The sequence below is a fragment of the Mustelus asterias genome, chromosome 17 (assembly GCF_964213995.1).
Source record: "Mustelus asterias chromosome 17, sMusAst1.hap1.1, whole genome shotgun sequence".
NCBI classification, from domain to species: Eukaryota; Metazoa; Chordata; class Chondrichthyes; order Carcharhiniformes; family Triakidae; genus Mustelus; species Mustelus asterias.
Genome location: NC_135817.1, coordinates 24062996 through 24079569, shown reverse-complemented (window position 1 = coordinate 24079569; position 16574 = coordinate 24062996). Strand labels below are relative to the sequence as shown.

Genomic DNA, 16574 nt, shown 5'->3' with positions numbered 1-16574 from the left:
GGAGTTTGTAGCTTGGAGGCACAGTGGTTAGCACTGCTGCTTAATAGCACCAGGGACCCGGATTCAATTCCCGGCTTGGGTCACTGTCTGTGTGGAGTTTGCAAGTTCTCCCTGTGTCTGCATGGGTTTCCTCCAGGTGTTCTGGTTTCCTCGCACAGTCCAAAAGACTGGTTAGGTGAATTGGCCATGCTAAATTCTCCCTCAGTGTACCTGAACAGATGCCAGAGTCTGGTGACTAGAGAATTTTCACAGTAACTTCATTTCAGTAAGCCTATTTGTGACACTAATAAATAAACTTTAAACTAGATTGGCTCCTTTAAGCACCTCAGTTGGTTTTCTTATCCATTGACTTATAAAAGGCCATTATGCCAGATTAGTCCGGTTGGTTGCCAAGATGGAAACCTACCACATCCAAGCTAACCTTTCTCCACACTTCACCTGTGTCAGACATTAACAAATATGTATTTCAGAGATTAAAAATTTTGAAGTGATAGCTGTACATTAATGAACTAATTTGATTTTTGTTTACATGACTGAACAAATGATGCTCCATCTTACATTGACAAATTCTGTTCCTCTGTCCACATGCCTTTAAGGTGCACAATGATGCAGAGAAGGGGGTGGGGAGCGGACTGGTAATAGACAGATCCAATTATCTTGTTACATGCTTTTCCCACTCTGCAATCTCGGAAAAAATCTCTTTCGAACACAAAACAAGTCAGTCAACTTCTTGTAAATGGTATGCACTAGTATCAGGGAGAGAAATAGTGCATCAAAGTGAGTGCATTCTGTGTCGATGTGTGGAAGGGATAAATAGCTATTACATAAGAACATAAGAACATAAGAAATAGGAGCAGGAGTAGGCCATCTAGCCCCTCGAGCCTGCCCCGCCATTCAATAAGATCATGGCTGATCTGACGTGGATCAGTACCACTTACCCGCCTGATCCCCATAACCCTTAATTCCCTTACCGATCAGGAATCCATCCATCCGCGCTTTAAACATATTCAGCGAGGTAGCCTCCACCACCTCAGTGGGCAGAGAATTCCAGAGATTCACCACCCTCTGGGAGAAGAAGTTCCTCCTCAACTCTGTCTTAAACCAACCCCCCTTTATTTTGAGGCTGTGTCCTCTAGTTTTAACTTCCTTACTAAGTGGAAAGAATCTCTCCGCCTCCACCCTATCCAGCCCCCGCATTATCTTATAAGTCTCCATGAGATCCCCCCTCATCCTTCTAAACTCCAACGAGTACAAACCCAATCTCCTCAGCCTCTCCTCATAATCCAAACCCCTCATCTCCGGTATCAACCTGGTGAACCTTCTCTGCACTCCCTCCAATGCCAATATATCCTTCCTCATATAAGGGGACCAATACTGCACACAGTATTCCAGCTGCGGCCTCACCAATGCCCTGTACAGGTGCATCAAGACATCCCTGCTTTTATATTCTATCCCCCTCGCGATATAGGCCAACATCCCATTTGCCTTCTTGATCATCTGTTGTACCTGCAGACTGGGCTTTTGCGTCTCATGCACAAGGACCCCCAGGTCCCTTTGCACGGTAGCATGTTTTAATTTGTTTCCATTGAGATAGTAATCCCATTTGTTATTATTTCCTCCAAAGTGTATAACCTCGCATTTATCAACGTTATACTTCATTTGCCATATCCTCGCCCACTCACTCAGCCTGTCCAAATCTCTCTGCAGATCTTCTCCGTCCTCCACACGATTCACTTTTCCACTTATCTTTGTGTCGTCTGCAAACTTCGTTACCCTACACTCCGTCCCCTCCTCCAGATCATCTACATAAATGGTAAATAGTTGCGGCCCGAGTACCGATCCCTGCGGCACGCCAGTAGTTACCTTCCTCCAACCGGAAAAACACCCATTTATTCCGACTCTTTGCTTCCTGTCGGATAGCCAGTCCCCAATCCACTTTAACACACTACCCCCAACTCCGTGTGCCCTAATCTTCTTCAGCAGCCACTTTTATGGGGCACCTTATCAAACGCCTTTTGGAAATCCAAAAACACCGCATCCACCGGTTCTCCTCCATCAACCGCCCTAGTCACATCTTCATAAAAATCCAACATGTTCGTCAAGCACGACTTTCCCCTCATGAATCCATGCTGCGTCTGATTGATTGAACCATTTCTATCCAGATGCCCTGCTATCTCCTCTTTAATAATGGATTCCAGCATTTTCCCTACTACAGACGTTAAGCTGACCGGCCTATAGTTACCCGCCTTTTGTCTCCTTCCTTTTTTAAACAGCGGCGTAACATTAGCCGTTTTCCAATCAACCGGCACTACCCCAGAATGCAACGAGTTTTGATAAATAATCACTAACGCATCCACTATTACCTCTGACATTTCTTTCAATACCCTGGGATGCATTCCATCCGGACCCGGGGACTTGTCCACCTTCAGTCCCATTAGTCTACCCAGCACTGCCTCTCTGGTAACATTAATTGTATTAAGTATTTCTCCTGCTGCCAACCCTCTATCGTTAATATTTGGCAAACTATTTGTGTCCTCCACCGTGAAGACCGACACAAAAAACTTATTTAAAGACTCAGCCATATCCTCATTTCCCACTATTAACTCCCCCCTCTCGTCCTCCAAGGGTCCAACATTCACTCTAGCCACTCTATTCCTTTTTATATATTTATAAAAACTTTTACTATCATATTTTATATTAATTGCTAGCCTAGCTTCATAGTCTATCCTTCCTTTCTTTATCGCTTTCTTAGTCTCTCTTTGTTGTTTCTTAAATTTTTCCCAATCACTTGTTTCTCCACTATTTTTGGCCACTCTGTACGCAGCTGTTTTTATTTTAATACTCTCCTTTATTTCCTTCATTATCCACGGCTGGTTCTCCCTTTTCTTACAATCCTTGTTTTTTGCTGAAATATATTTTTGCTGAGAACTGAAAAGGATCTCCTTAAAAATCCTCCACTGTTCCTCAGCTATCCTACCTGCCAGCCTGCTCTCCCAGTCTACCTTAGCCAATTCATCCCTCATCCTATCATATTTCCCTCTGTTCAAACAGAGGACACTGGTTTGGGACCAAACTTTCTCCTCTTCCATCTGAATCAGAAATTCGACCATATTGTGGTCACTAGACCCAAGAGGGTCCTTCACAATAAGATTCTTAATTCTACCTACCTCGTTACACAATACCAGATCCAAAATAGCTCGTTCCCTCGTCGGTTCCGTAACATGCTGTTCAAGGAAACTATCCCGACAGCATTCTAAGAACTCTTCCTCCATTCCACCCTTACCGACTTGAGTCTGCCAGTCAATGTGCATGTTGAAGTCCCCCATGATTATTGCCGTTCCGTTTTTACACGCATCCCTTATCTGCTTGTTTATAGCCCTCCCTACCTCAACATTATTATTTGGGGGCCTATATACCACACCTACTAGTGTCTATCTCCCTCTACTATTCCTCATCTCTACCCATAATGATTCCACGTTTTGTTCCTCAGAGCCTATGTCATCCCTCAGTACTACCCTGATATTATCTCTTATTAATAGCGCGACCCCACCACCTTTTCCTTCCTGTCTATTCTTCCTAAACGCCTGATACCCCTGGATATTCATCTCCCAGTCCTGGTCACCTTTCAGCCACGTTTCTGTAATGGCCACTAGATCGTACCCACTTGTGCTGATTTACACCATCAACTCATTTACCTTGTTCCGAATGCTTCGTGCATTCAGGCAAAGTGTCCTTATTCCAGCTTTTATCTGGACCCGCTTTGATGAGTCGCGAACACCCTCTCCCTCTACTCCCTTATCTAAATTACCGCCTTCATTCACTTGCACCCTCTCCTCTACCATTAATTTTGTAATTCCCCTTACCCCTGCATCCTCCCCCCATCAATTAGTTCCTTGATCCTAATCAACTCTTCTAGCTCCCCTCCCCCCAACCTATCTAGTTTAAATTCTCCCCAGTAGCCTTAGCCAACCTACCGGCCAGGATATTGGTCCCCCTGTGATTCAAGTTCCACCCGTTTTTTGTATACAGATCACCCCTGCCCCTAAAGAGGTCCCAATGGTCCAGGAACCTGAATCCCTGCCCCCTGCACCAGTCCCTCAGCCACACATTCATCTTCCACCTCACTCCATTCCTGCCCTCACCTTCCCGTGGCACAGGCAGTAATCCTGAGATTACTACCTTTGCTTTCCTCTTTCTCAGCTGTCTCCCTAATTCCCTGTACTCCCTTTTCATGACCCCTTCTCCCTTCCTACCCACATCAGTGGTACCAATATGTACCGCTACCTCAGGGTCCTCTCCCTCCTACCTCAGGATTTCCGGGACGCGACTAGCGACATCCTGGATCCCGACCCCAGGGAGGCAGACCACCATGCGAGACTCCCGCCTACCTCCGCAGAAACGCCTGTCTGTCCCCTTCACCATCGAGTCCCCGATTAATACCGCCTTCCTCCTCTTTTCCTTAGCCCTCTGAGTTACAGGGCTGGACTCCACTGCGGAGACACGGCCACTGCTGCTTCCCCCAGGCGGGCTGTCCCCCCCAGCAGTACTCAAGCAGGAGTACTTGTTGTGCAGGGGCAAATCCACCGGGGTGCTCTCAACCACCCTAGCCTTACCCTTCCTGGCCGTCACTCACTTGGCCTCCTCCCGTGGCCCTGGTGTGACCACCTGATGATAGCTCTTGTCTATCACCTCCTCATTCTCCCTCATCAGCCTAAGATCCTCGAGCTGCAGTTCCAGCTCCCTAACACGGTCCCTCAGGAACCGCAGCTCGACACACCCCTCACAGATGTGGATGTCCGGGAGGCCAGATGCCTCCAGGACCTCCCACATCCTACACTGGGAACAACACACTGGTTTCACACTCATACTGGACACTTTACGTCAAGTAAGACAGTGAAAAGTTAATAAGAATGTAAGGAAACAAAAACTCACCCCTGCTCGTCCAAGCCCTGTGAGCCAAAGCCCTGACAGCTCACTCAACTTCCCACTCACTCTGCTGCCCACTACGATGCTGCCCGCTGTATACTTTGGTGCGCTTTTAAACCCTCCAAAAACTTCCCCAGGCCTCTCCTGGGCCTACTTCCGGTTTTGAAAAAAACCTCTGATTTTAAACCCAAAATTAACTGAAAAAATAATTAATTAATTAAAGTCAGAAAACCAACTCTCTTACCCTCAGCCTGCTCTGAACATTATCAGTGGCACATTATTAATGGACAGATCAATAACTTCGAATTAATAAAAAAATCTCTGAGGTTCGTTCTGTTTGGGATGAATTCAATACCAAAGAGGACAATAAAATGCCTGGTTTGACTGGGAATAGTTGTTGCTTGCATTCACTACAGACAAGGCTGTAAACTTATTGCAGAAACTGTTGGAGGGAGTAGTCTGGATCAATAAACTCATGAAAAGTTGAAGATTTTCCAATATAATCTTTAAGTAGCTCCTTTTCTGAACACATTTCACCTGTGCCAGAATATATGGACATTTTACAAAGAGGTGTCACAGACAGGGTGTGAAGTTGTTAGTTTAATCTGTCATTTTGTACTTTCCTTACAGCGAATATGACAATTATTCCTGCAACATCCACTCCACAGATCACAACAGGTAATAAAAATATGCATTTTGAATACATTAAGACTACAAGAAACCAGATGAAAATATTGAGTTAACAAACATCAGACACAGCTGATGCGATTTAGCAAGTGTAATATGTCTGTGGAGGCAGAGTTCCTTCACCAAAATCCCTTTATTTACAACTCGAACAGTAATAAACAGAGTGCTATCAGTTAGTAGTCTATCTCCAGGGGTATCAGAGGAACTGACACTCCCGGTTAAGTACAAGCAAATACTCCCTGATTGGCCCATCAATTGGATTCTTAATCAGGGAGATCTTTTTGTGAGATCCTTAATCAGGGAGTTCCGTGCCCGCTGGGCACCACAGGGACTGGGGTGCATTATTGACCCCTTTAATCACATTTTGTTTTGATGTTTTAAGTTTCCTTTCCACTTTTTGTTTTTTGTTTCGGGCAGTTCTCCTTTTAGGGAGCTGCCCTTTTTGAATTGTCCCTAAGTTAAGTTGATTTTGTTTATTTGGTTGGACACAAAAAGATGTCCTTAATCAGGGAGTTCATACTCCAATAGGCCAACGTCAATGGCCTGATTGAAGTCATTACAGCAAAGATCATTCAGGACAGAATGAGGCTTGTCAGCTCATCATGCCTGTGCTAGCTGTTTAAAAGCTTTTTAGGAAGAAGGAAGAACTGAATGTTTTATTCATTATTTCTTGTCAAATGATGATAGTTCTGTTCAACCTGTTAAGGAAAATCATTTCATTTTTACGTGGAAAAGGTTCTGGCAGTATTGTCTATATTCAGGGTATATGTTTTTGGTTGTGAATACAGTAGAAACAAATATGCACCCCAACTTGTTAAATTTCAGGTATTGTTGGTGCTGTTGTAGTTGGTTTGTTGGGAAGTTATGTACATGTACTATTTCACACTTTAATGTATATGTTGTTCTTTTAAGTGGGGAGGAAGTGCAGTGGGTCCACTGTTTTTTGTCATTTATACTAATGATTTGGATGAGAATATAGGAGGCATGGTTAGTAAGTTTGCAGATGCCACCAAGATTGGTGGCATAGTGGATAGTGAAGAAAGTTATCTCCGATTGCAACAGGATCTTGATCAATTGGGCCAGTGGGCTGACAAATGGCAGATGGAGTTTAAGAGCTGAGCATTGTGTTATAATGGCCCTTCTGCTGCCCTCTCTGTTTGTGAGGTGTAAATAAATTTTGTTCAATAATAGCTGCTTACAGTGAATGCATATGGTGAGTTTCTCTCAGTGTAATACACAAACACAATTGTCGAACTTTGGCTAATAAGTGCCAAGTAATATTTGTGCCACACAATGACCATCTCCAGCAAGAGAGCATCTAACCACATTTTGATAGTCACGGGTGACGTGCCTGAAGATTGGAGGGTGGCAAATGTTGTGCCTTTGTTTAAAAAGAGCTGCATGGAAAAGTCTGGGAACTACAGGCCAGTGAGCCTCACATCTGTGGTGGGTAGGTTGTTGGAAGGTATTTTGAGAGACAGGATCTACAGGCATTTAGAGATGCAAGGACTGATTAGGGACACTCAGCATGGCTTTGTGAGTGGAAAATCATGTCTCACAAATTTGATTGAGTTTTTTGAAGGGGTAACCAAGAAAGTAGATGAGATGTTGTCTACATGGACTTTAGCAAGGCCTTTTACAAGTTACCGCATGGTAGGTTGTTGCATAAGGTTAAATCTCATGGGATCCAGAGTGAGGTATCTAAATGGATATAAAATTGGCTTCTTGACTGAAGCCAGAGGATGGTTGTAGAGGGTCGTTTTTCAAACTGGAGGCCTGTGACCAGCGGTGTGCCTCAGGGATCAGTGCTAGGTCCACTGTTTTTTGTCATTTATACTAATGATTTGGATGAGAATATAGGAGGCATGGTTAATAAGTTTGCAGACGACACCAAGATTTGTGGTGTAGTGGATAGTGAAGAAAGTTATCTCCAACTGCAACGGGATCTTGATCAATTGGGCCAGTGGGCTAACGAATGGCAGATGGAGTTTAATTTAGATAAATGCGAGGTGATGCATTTTGGTAGATTGAACCAGGGCAGGACTTACTCAGTTAATGGTAGGGAATTGGGGAGTGTTACAGAACAAAGAGATCTAGGGGTACATGTTCATAGCTCCTTGAAAGTGGAGTCACAAGTGGACAGAGTGGTGAAGAAGGCATTCAGCATGCTTGGTTTCATTGGTCAGGACATTGAATACAGGAGCTGGGACGTCATGTTGAAGTTGTACAAGACATTGGTAAGGCTACACTTGGAGTACTGTATGCAGTGCTAGTCACCCTATTATAGAAAGGATATTATTAAACTAGAAAGAGTGCAGAAAAGATTTACTAGGATATTACCGGGACTTGTTGGTTTGAGTTATAAGGAGAGGCTGGATAGACTGGGACTTTTTTCTCTGGAGCGTAGAAGGTGATCTTATCGAGGTCTATAAAATAATGAGAGGCATAGATCAGCTAGATAGTCAATATCTTTTCTCAAAGGTAGGGGAATCTAAAACTAGAGGGCATAGGTTTAAGGTGAGAGGAGAGAGATACAAAAGTGTCCAGAGTGGCAATTTTTTCACACAGAAGGTGGTGAGTGCCTGGAACATACTGCCAGAGGTAATACTAGAGGCGGGTACAATTTTGTCTTTTAAAAAGCATTTAGACAGTTACATGGGTACGATGGGTATAGAGGGATATGGGCCAAATGCGGGCAATTGGGATTAGCTTAAGGGTTTTAAAAAAAAGGGTTGCATGGACAAGTTGGGTCGAAGGGCCTGTTTCCATGCTGTAAACCCCTATGACTCTATGACTCCTTGTCATTCCACGGCATTGCCACCACTGAATCCCTCAACATTAATATCCTGGAAGTTATCGGTGACCAGAAACTCAGCTGGACAAGCCATATGAATACTGAGGCTACAAGAACAGGTTAGAGGTTGGGAATCCTGCAGTGATGACTCACCTCCTGTCTCCCCAGAGCCTGGCCACCGTCCACAAGACACAGGTCAGGAGTACATACCCTCCACTTGCCTGAATGACTGCATCTCCAACAATCAGGAACCTTGACACCATCCAGTACAATCATCACACTCAACCTCTTGCCAGTACCATCCACATCCCATGACTGAATCAATTAAAAAACTGAATGCAAGTCTTATAGCTGTTGAGAATCCTGTGGAGGTTCAGATTTTCAAATTCATAAAGCTTCATTTATGTCATACTTTTGAAGTGATAATGCTTATTTATGACAGGATTAGATTGTGAGGAGGGCTTTCTGTTGTTCTTCATTCTCTCGAAAAATGTTGCCTGGGAAAGAAGTATTTTATTATGAGCCAATGCAAATGCTACGGGATATGTTATAATCCTCCATCATCACTCCCTTCTCTTTGTAATCTCAGAATATCCAACACAGATCAATTCTACAGAGTTGAATGAGACGGAGGTTCTTTTAATTGTGAACCAACTGGAGAATATTTTGCAATTGGAGAGTATAAATGAGGGGCTTGCAAGATCGCTCCTTAATACAATAAGCGTCCTTATCAATGTCTCCCCTGCTGCTGTTGCTTCATCTTCCAGAAGGTAAGTTACATCAACACCAATAAATTTCATTAATGCAGCTCCTTTCACATCAAGAAATATGCCAAGACACTTTCCAGGACAATAATCAAAGAGCATTTTTCACCAAGCTGCCTGAGGGGCTATTAGGAAAGGCGAGCAAAAGCTTGGCCCATGGGCTCGGGTTTGAAGCGTATCTGAAAGGAGCTGGGGAGGTTTATAGAGCGAATTACAGACTTCAGGCAGCTGAAAACATGGTTGGAGTAAAGGTAATCTAATTGCACAGGAAACCAGGAATGCAGACCTTTTAGAGGGTCGTAGAGTTTGGAGAAGGTTGTTGGAATAGAGAGAGATATCTATTGAACTCTGTGAAATGATTTATTTAATTCAGAGTGTAAGCCCCCAGTACTTGTGGGGAGGGGGAGGGAGGAAGGGGGGGGGGGGGGGGGGAGGGGCGGGGAGGTGGGGTGGGGCTGGCTGCATATCTGTGGCCTGGAATTCTGGAAACATTAGGGAGGAGAGATCCTGCTGAATTTAATCGCAGGACCTAATCAGAATTGTGTAACTCCTACCCAGCAGCCAGGCAATTCAGAATTTGGCTGGTTACCAGATCAAAAAACCTGCAGCACAATTTCAGCATTTGAGAAGATCGAGGCTCAACGGGGTTAAAGGGGTGGAAGTACGGGAACAAGGACTGAGAGAGGATGAAATGGCAGAAGATGGAGAGATCACAGCAGGTTTGCTTGAGGGGCTGGGGGAAGCAGTTCAGTTTTCCGTAGCCCACAAACTGTGTTGGAAAAGCTCTTGCCTGTCGGATCTGGCAGCTCCCGTCTCCATTCAGTTCTGGGAAAATGGAACCTGAAGACGTTAAATTCAAATGGCTATCAAAATCTGAAAAATTGAAACTTCATTAACATATTTAAATCAGTGATCTGGCAGGTTGCTCAGCTGCTCCCAAAGCAGACATCGAGATGTTCACAGCAGCTTGGGGTTAGATTTCACATTTTATGTCAATTGAAAACCTCACCAACTCTTTTCTGCTCATCACAGGGGTTACCCTCCACCCTTGGTATCTCTTGAACTCTTAGATCTAATGTTAGATAAATGGGTTCCTATCCATGATGATACCTAACAACATAAGTACCTTGCATAGAAACTTCGAAAATAGAAGCAGGAGTAGGCCATTTGTCCCTTCGAGCCTGCTCTACTATTCATTTTGATCATGGCTGATCATCAAATTCAATATCCTGATCCCCTCCCCCTTCCTGCCCCAAGAGCTATATCTAATTTCTTCTTGAAATCAGACAACGTTTTGGCCTCAACTACATTCTGTGGTAGTGAATTCCACACATTCACCACCCTCTGGGTGAAGAAATTTCTCCTCACCTCAGTCTTAAAAAGTTTACTCCTTAACCTCAAACTATGATGACTTTGGTGATAGTGACCACAATTCGATTACGTTTACCTTAGCAATGGAAAGGGATAGGTATATTCCGAAGGGCAAGAGTTATAGCTGGGGAAAAGGAAAGAATGATGTGATTAGGTGAGATTTAGGTGGCATAGGTTGGGGAAGGAAACTGCAGGGGATGGGCACAATTGTAACGTGGAGCTTGTTCAAGGAACAGCTACTACACGTCCTCGATAAATATGTACCTGTCAGGCAGGGAGGAAGCAGACGTGTGAGGGAACCGTGGTTTACTAAAGAGGTTGAATCTCTTGTGAAGAGGAAGAAGGAGACTTATGTTAAGATGAGACGTGAAGGCTCAGTTAGGGCGCTTGAGAGTTACAAGTTAGCCAGGAAGGATCTAAAGAAAGAGTTAAGAAGAGCCAGGAGGGGACATGAGAAGTCTTTGGCAGGTAGGATCAAGGAAAACCCTAAAGCTTTCTATAGGTATGTAAGGAGTAAAAGAATGACTCGGTAAGATTAGGGCCAGTCAAGGGGGAAGTTGTGCGTGGAGTCTGAAGAGATAGGAGAGGCACTAAATGAATATTTTTCGTCGGTATTCACACAGGAGAGGGACAGTGTTGTCGAGGGGAGTACTGAGATGCAGGCTGTTGGACTGGACGGGATTGAAGTTCATAAGGAGGAGGTGTTAGCAATTCTGGAAAGGGTAAAAATAGATAAGTCCCCTGGGCCAGATGGGATTTATCCTAGGATTCTCTGGAAGGCTAGAGAGGAGATTGCAGAGCCTTTGGCTTTGATCTTTGTGTCGTCATTATCGACAGGAACAGTGCCAAAAGACTGGAGGATAGCAAATGTTGTCCTCTTGTTCAAGAAGGGGAGTAAGGACAACCCTGGTAATTATAGACCAGTGAGCCTTACTTCTGTTGTGGGCAAAGTTTTGGAAAGAATTATAAGAGCAGGATTTATAATCATCTAGAAAGGAATCATTTGATTAGGGATAGTCAGCACGGTTTTGTGAAGGGTAGGACATGCCTCACAAACCTTATTGAGTTCTTTGAGAAGGTGACCAAAGAGGTGGATGAGGGTAAAGCGGTTGATGTGGTGTATATGGATTTCAGCAAAGTGTTTGATAAGGTTCCCCATGATAAGCTATTGCAGAAAATACGGACACATGGGATTGAGGGTGAGTTAGTGGTTTGGACCAGGAATTGGCTAGCTGTAAGAAAACAGAGGGTGGTGGTTGATGGGAAATGTTCATCCTCAAGTTCAGTTACGAGTGGTGAACCGCAAGGATCTGTTTTGGGGCCACTGCTGTTTGTCATTTTTATAAATGACCTGGATGATGGCGTAGAAGGATGGATTAGTAAATTTGCGGATGACACTAAAGTCGGTGGAGTTGTAGACAGTGCGGAGGGAAGTGGCAGGTTACAGAGGGACATAGATAAGCTGCAGAGCTGGGCTGAGAGGTGGCAAATGGAGCTTAATACGGAAAAGTGTGAGGTGATTCACTTTGGAAGGAGTAACAGGAATACAGAGTACTGAGCTAATGGTAAGATACTTGGTAGTGTGGATGAACAGAGGGTTCTGGGTGTCCATGTGCATAGATCCCTGAAATTTGGCACCCAGGTTGATAGGGTTGTTAAGAATGCATACGGTGTGTTAGCTTTTATTGGTAGAGGGATTGAGTTTTGGAGCCATGAGGTCATGCTGCAACTGTACAAAACTCTGGTGCGGCCGCACTTGGAGTATTGCGTACAGTTCTGGTCGCCGCAATTGTAGGAAAGATGTGGAAGCGTTGGAAAGGGTGCAGAGGAGATTTACCAGGATGTTGCCTGGTATGTTGGGAAGATCGTATGAGGAAAGGCTGAGGGACTTGAGGTTGTTTTCGTTAGAGAGAAGAAGGTTAAGAGGTGACTTAATTGAGGCATACAAGATGATCAGAGGATTAGGTAGGGTGGATAGTGAGAGCCTTTTTCCTCGGATGGTGATGGTTAACACGAGGGGTGATAGATATGGGACAGATGTCAGAGGTAGGTTCTTTACTCAGAGAGTAGTAAGGGCGTGGAATGCCCTGCCTGCAGCAGTAGTGGACTCGTCAACATTAAGAGCATTCAAATGGTTATTGGATAAACATATGGATGATATTGGAATAGTGTAGATTAGAGGGGCTTTAGATTAGTTTCACTGGTCGGCGCAACATCGAGGGCCGAAGGGCCTGTACTGCGCTGTAATGTTCTATGTTCTATGTTCTATGACCCTTAGTGCTGGACTCCCCCACCATTGGGAACATTATATCTGAATGTACCCTGTCTAATCCTGTTAGAATTTTATAAGTTATATAAGTTCCCAGTGACATGTTTGATTCCCTAATAAATAAGGTGTTCTGTCATCCTGTGGATAAACATTGGAATATTAGATTTAAAGTACAAAGTTTACGGAATTAAAAATGTTTAGCAATCGGTAATAAAGAACAACTTAATTCAATCAAAAAGGGACAGGGCAGCTGCAATTAGTGGTCTCTTCCTATTCCCAAAATGGTTCTTCGCTTGATTTAAAGAGATATTAAGTACATCATTGTAGTCCTGTCAGCAAAAACAGGGGTTGCCAACTGAGCTGAGGAGCTCATGATTGTCAAGGACACACTGCCATGCTTAGTAACCCCATGGCTGTGTGTGTTTGTGCCATTGCTCGCTGTGTAACCAGGCCAATGTGGCTCAGTGAGCTCTTGTCTTTTTTTTAAATGATTCTTGTTAAAGATTATTTAAGATGCGTAACATTCTTCAGTGATCATCAAGTCTTATGTTTAGCTGACTGCAGCTTTACTTGTTATTCATGTCAGGCAATCCAGGGAACAGTCAAAGAGGTGATGGGCTGACTTTTGAGATTATTAAGAACATGATATGAGCACATGGAAAATCAGCACTGATTAGGCAGAGTCAACACAGTTTTATGAAGGGGAAACCATATTTGATAACCATATTAGAGTTTGCTGTGGATGTAATTTATAAAGGTGGATAATGAAGTACTACATTTGGATTTTCAGAAGGCATTTGATAAGGTACCACATAAGAGGTTCTATGTACGATCAGGGCTGATGGGATTGGGATAGTATGTTAGCAAGGGTTCAGAATTATTTAACTGAGAGAAAAGAAGTAGGGATAAGTGGGTCACTTTTGGGATGGTGGTGTGTAACGACTGGAGTGGTTACATAGATGATTTGGAATTGGGGACCAAGTGTAGTGTGTCAAAATTCACAGATGACACTAAGATGAGTGGCAGGGCAAAGTGTGCAGAGGACGCTGAAAGTCTGCAAAGGGATATAGATAGTCTAAGCAAGTGGGCGAGGGTCTGGCAGATAGAGTACAATGTTGGTAAATGTGAGATCATCCATTTTGGTAGGAATGACAGCAAAATGGACTATTATTTAAATGGTAAAAAATTGCAGCATGCTGCTGTGCAGAGAGACTTGGGTGTCCTTGTGCAAGAATCACAAGGAGTTGGTTTGCAGGTGCAGCAGGTAATTAAGAAGGCAAATGGAATTTTGTCCTTCATTGCTAGAGGGATAGAGTTTAAAAACAGCGAGGTTATGCTGCAGCTGAATAAGGTGCTGGTGAGGCCACACCTGGAGTACTGTGTACAGTTTTGGTCTCCTTACTTGAGAAAGGATATACTGGCACTGGAGGGGGTGCAGAGGAGATTCACTAGGTTGATTACAGAGTTGAGAGGGTTGGCTTATGAGGAGAGACTGAGTAGACTGGGGCTATACTCATTGGAATTCAGAAGAATGAGGGGAGATCTTATAGAAACATGTAAGATTATGAAGGAAATAGATAAGATAGAACCAGGGAAGTTGTTTCCACTGGCGGGTGAAACTAGAACTAGGGGACATGGTCTCAAAATAAGGGGGAGCAGATTTAGGATTGAGTTGAGGAGGAACTTCTTCACACAAAGGGTTGTGAATCTGTGGAATTCCCTGCCCAGTGAAGCAGTTGAGGCTACCTCATTGAATGTTTTTAAGGCAAGGGTAGATAAATTTTTGAACAGTAAAGGAATTAAGGGTTATAGTGAGCGGGCAGGTAAGTGGAGCTGAGTCCACGAAAAGATCAGCCATGATCTTATTGCGTGGCGGAGCAGGCTTGAGGGGCCAGGTGGCCTACACCTGCTTCTAATTCTTATGTTCTTATAAGTGCAGCAAGAATCAGTGTTTGGGCCTTAACTATTTACAACCTATATCAAAGACTTTGCCCAGGGACAGTTGGCAGATGATACAAATCTAGATGGGGAAAGGAAGGTTGTAAGAAGGAAAAATGAGAACACAAATGGGAGGTGTACTTGATTAAATTAGTTGGTAAGAATGTGACAGATGGAATATCATTATAGAAGGTGTGGAATATTCCACTTTAATTGGGAGAAAGGTATGAAATTAGTAAATGTTTGAATTCAGTGAGACTTGGGCATCCTTGGACATGAATCACAGGAAGTTAAAATGTGGTTGATCAAATAATTAGGAAAGCAAATTGTATTTTAATCTTTATTGCCAGGAGATTGGAGTACAATAATAAGGAAATCTTGTTGAAATTATGTTGGCCTTGGATGAGACCACAGTGGAATTCTGTTTTGGTGTCCTTACCTAAGGAAGGATATAGCGGGGTTATGGGGCTGAACAACTGGTCCATGACATGGAGCAATGGCAGCAGCGTGAATTCAAGTCTCGTACCAGCTGAGGTTATTCATGAAAGCCTTGCCTTCTAAACCTCACCTAAGTTGTGGTGACTTTCAGTTAAATCACCACCAATCAGCTCACAAAGGGAAGAGCAGCCTATGGTGCCCTGGGACTATGGCAACATTTACATTTCTACATCAGAGAAAGTTCATTGGATTGATTCCAATAAGAGGGTTACCATCAGGAGAGTTCAAGTAGACATGGCATCTGGAGTTGAGAAGAGTGACAGTAATCCAACTGAAAGCTACAAAATTCTAAAGGAACTTGACTGTGTAAATGCTGAAAAAATGTTTTCCCTGGTCGGAAACATCTGGGGGTCTAGGGGTCATAGTGTCAGAATAAGGGGGCAATCATTTAGGCTAGAAATGAGGAGAAATTTCTTCACTCAGGGGTTGTAAATCTTTGATATTCTCTGACCCAGACGGCTGCGTATGCTCAGACAATGAGTACATTCAAGAGTGAGGTTGATAGAGTTTCGGGTTGAAGGGAGTCAAGGGATATTTGATTGGAGTGGGAAGTGTCGAAGTTTAGCCTGAATGGTGAAGCAAGCTTGAAGGGCTGTATGGTGTACATTTGCTCATCATTTTGATGTTATGCTCAAGACCATTGAGAGACAGGATGCATGGTAGTGAGACTTCCTGGATGAGCATTCAGTTCTCTTTTTTCAATATGGTCAAAAATGTACAATGAATTTTAGCAATATTCTTAGGTGGAGTAAAGCTGCGTCAATTTAAGAACAAAATGACATTTCTTTGTGTAGACTTTCCTCCAGGTAGCATGATGCCAATAAGATATACTTCAACTTTCTCTCTGTTCTGTTCTCCCACGACAAACCATTCTTCCAGTTGCTGATTGAGTCTGTTTTTTATTAGGATAATACAAATTGTGGACCAAATTGGCGAGAAGTTGAATTTCACAACTACTTCAATAAACATCACCGCCACTTCTTTGGCTCTGGCTGTCACGAAGGTCAATGCTACCAACTTCGGCGGGGCATATTTCAGCATCAGCAACATTACAAATTTGCAGGTAGTACGGATCCAAACTTTCCGTCTAGTTGATCAGTGTGGTTATTTGGGACTTCTTAGGCTGATTTTGTGGGAACAATAACTGTGCTTACGTCATTTATATGGATATTGCTAGCAACTTTTGGAAATGACATGCACAATTGAATATAGAAATCTGAGATTGCTGTCCATGATATTCCACTCCTCTGTCAGCTTTCAGAAATCGACATCTCACCATCTGAACAAATTTGGCAGCTGGGAGAATTTAGATTCAATTAATAAATCT

At 43.5% G+C, this 16574-nt stretch overlaps 1 protein-coding gene across 1 annotated transcript in view; it reads left to right on the top strand.

Moving 5' to 3' along the window:
• The first annotated feature begins 5561 nt into the window (after positions 1–5561).
• The window catches only part of LOC144506222 (adhesion G-protein coupled receptor G2-like), a 56856-nt gene continuing 45843 nt past the window's right edge, over positions 5562–16574 (top strand). The window contains exons 1-3 of the mRNA XM_078232082.1: positions 5562–5604; positions 8997–9177; positions 16154–16310. Of these exons, the coding sequence (XP_078088208.1) occupies positions 5562–5604; positions 8997–9177; positions 16154–16310 (381 nt within the window). The remainder of the gene's footprint in view (positions 5605–8996; positions 9178–16153; positions 16311–16574) is intronic.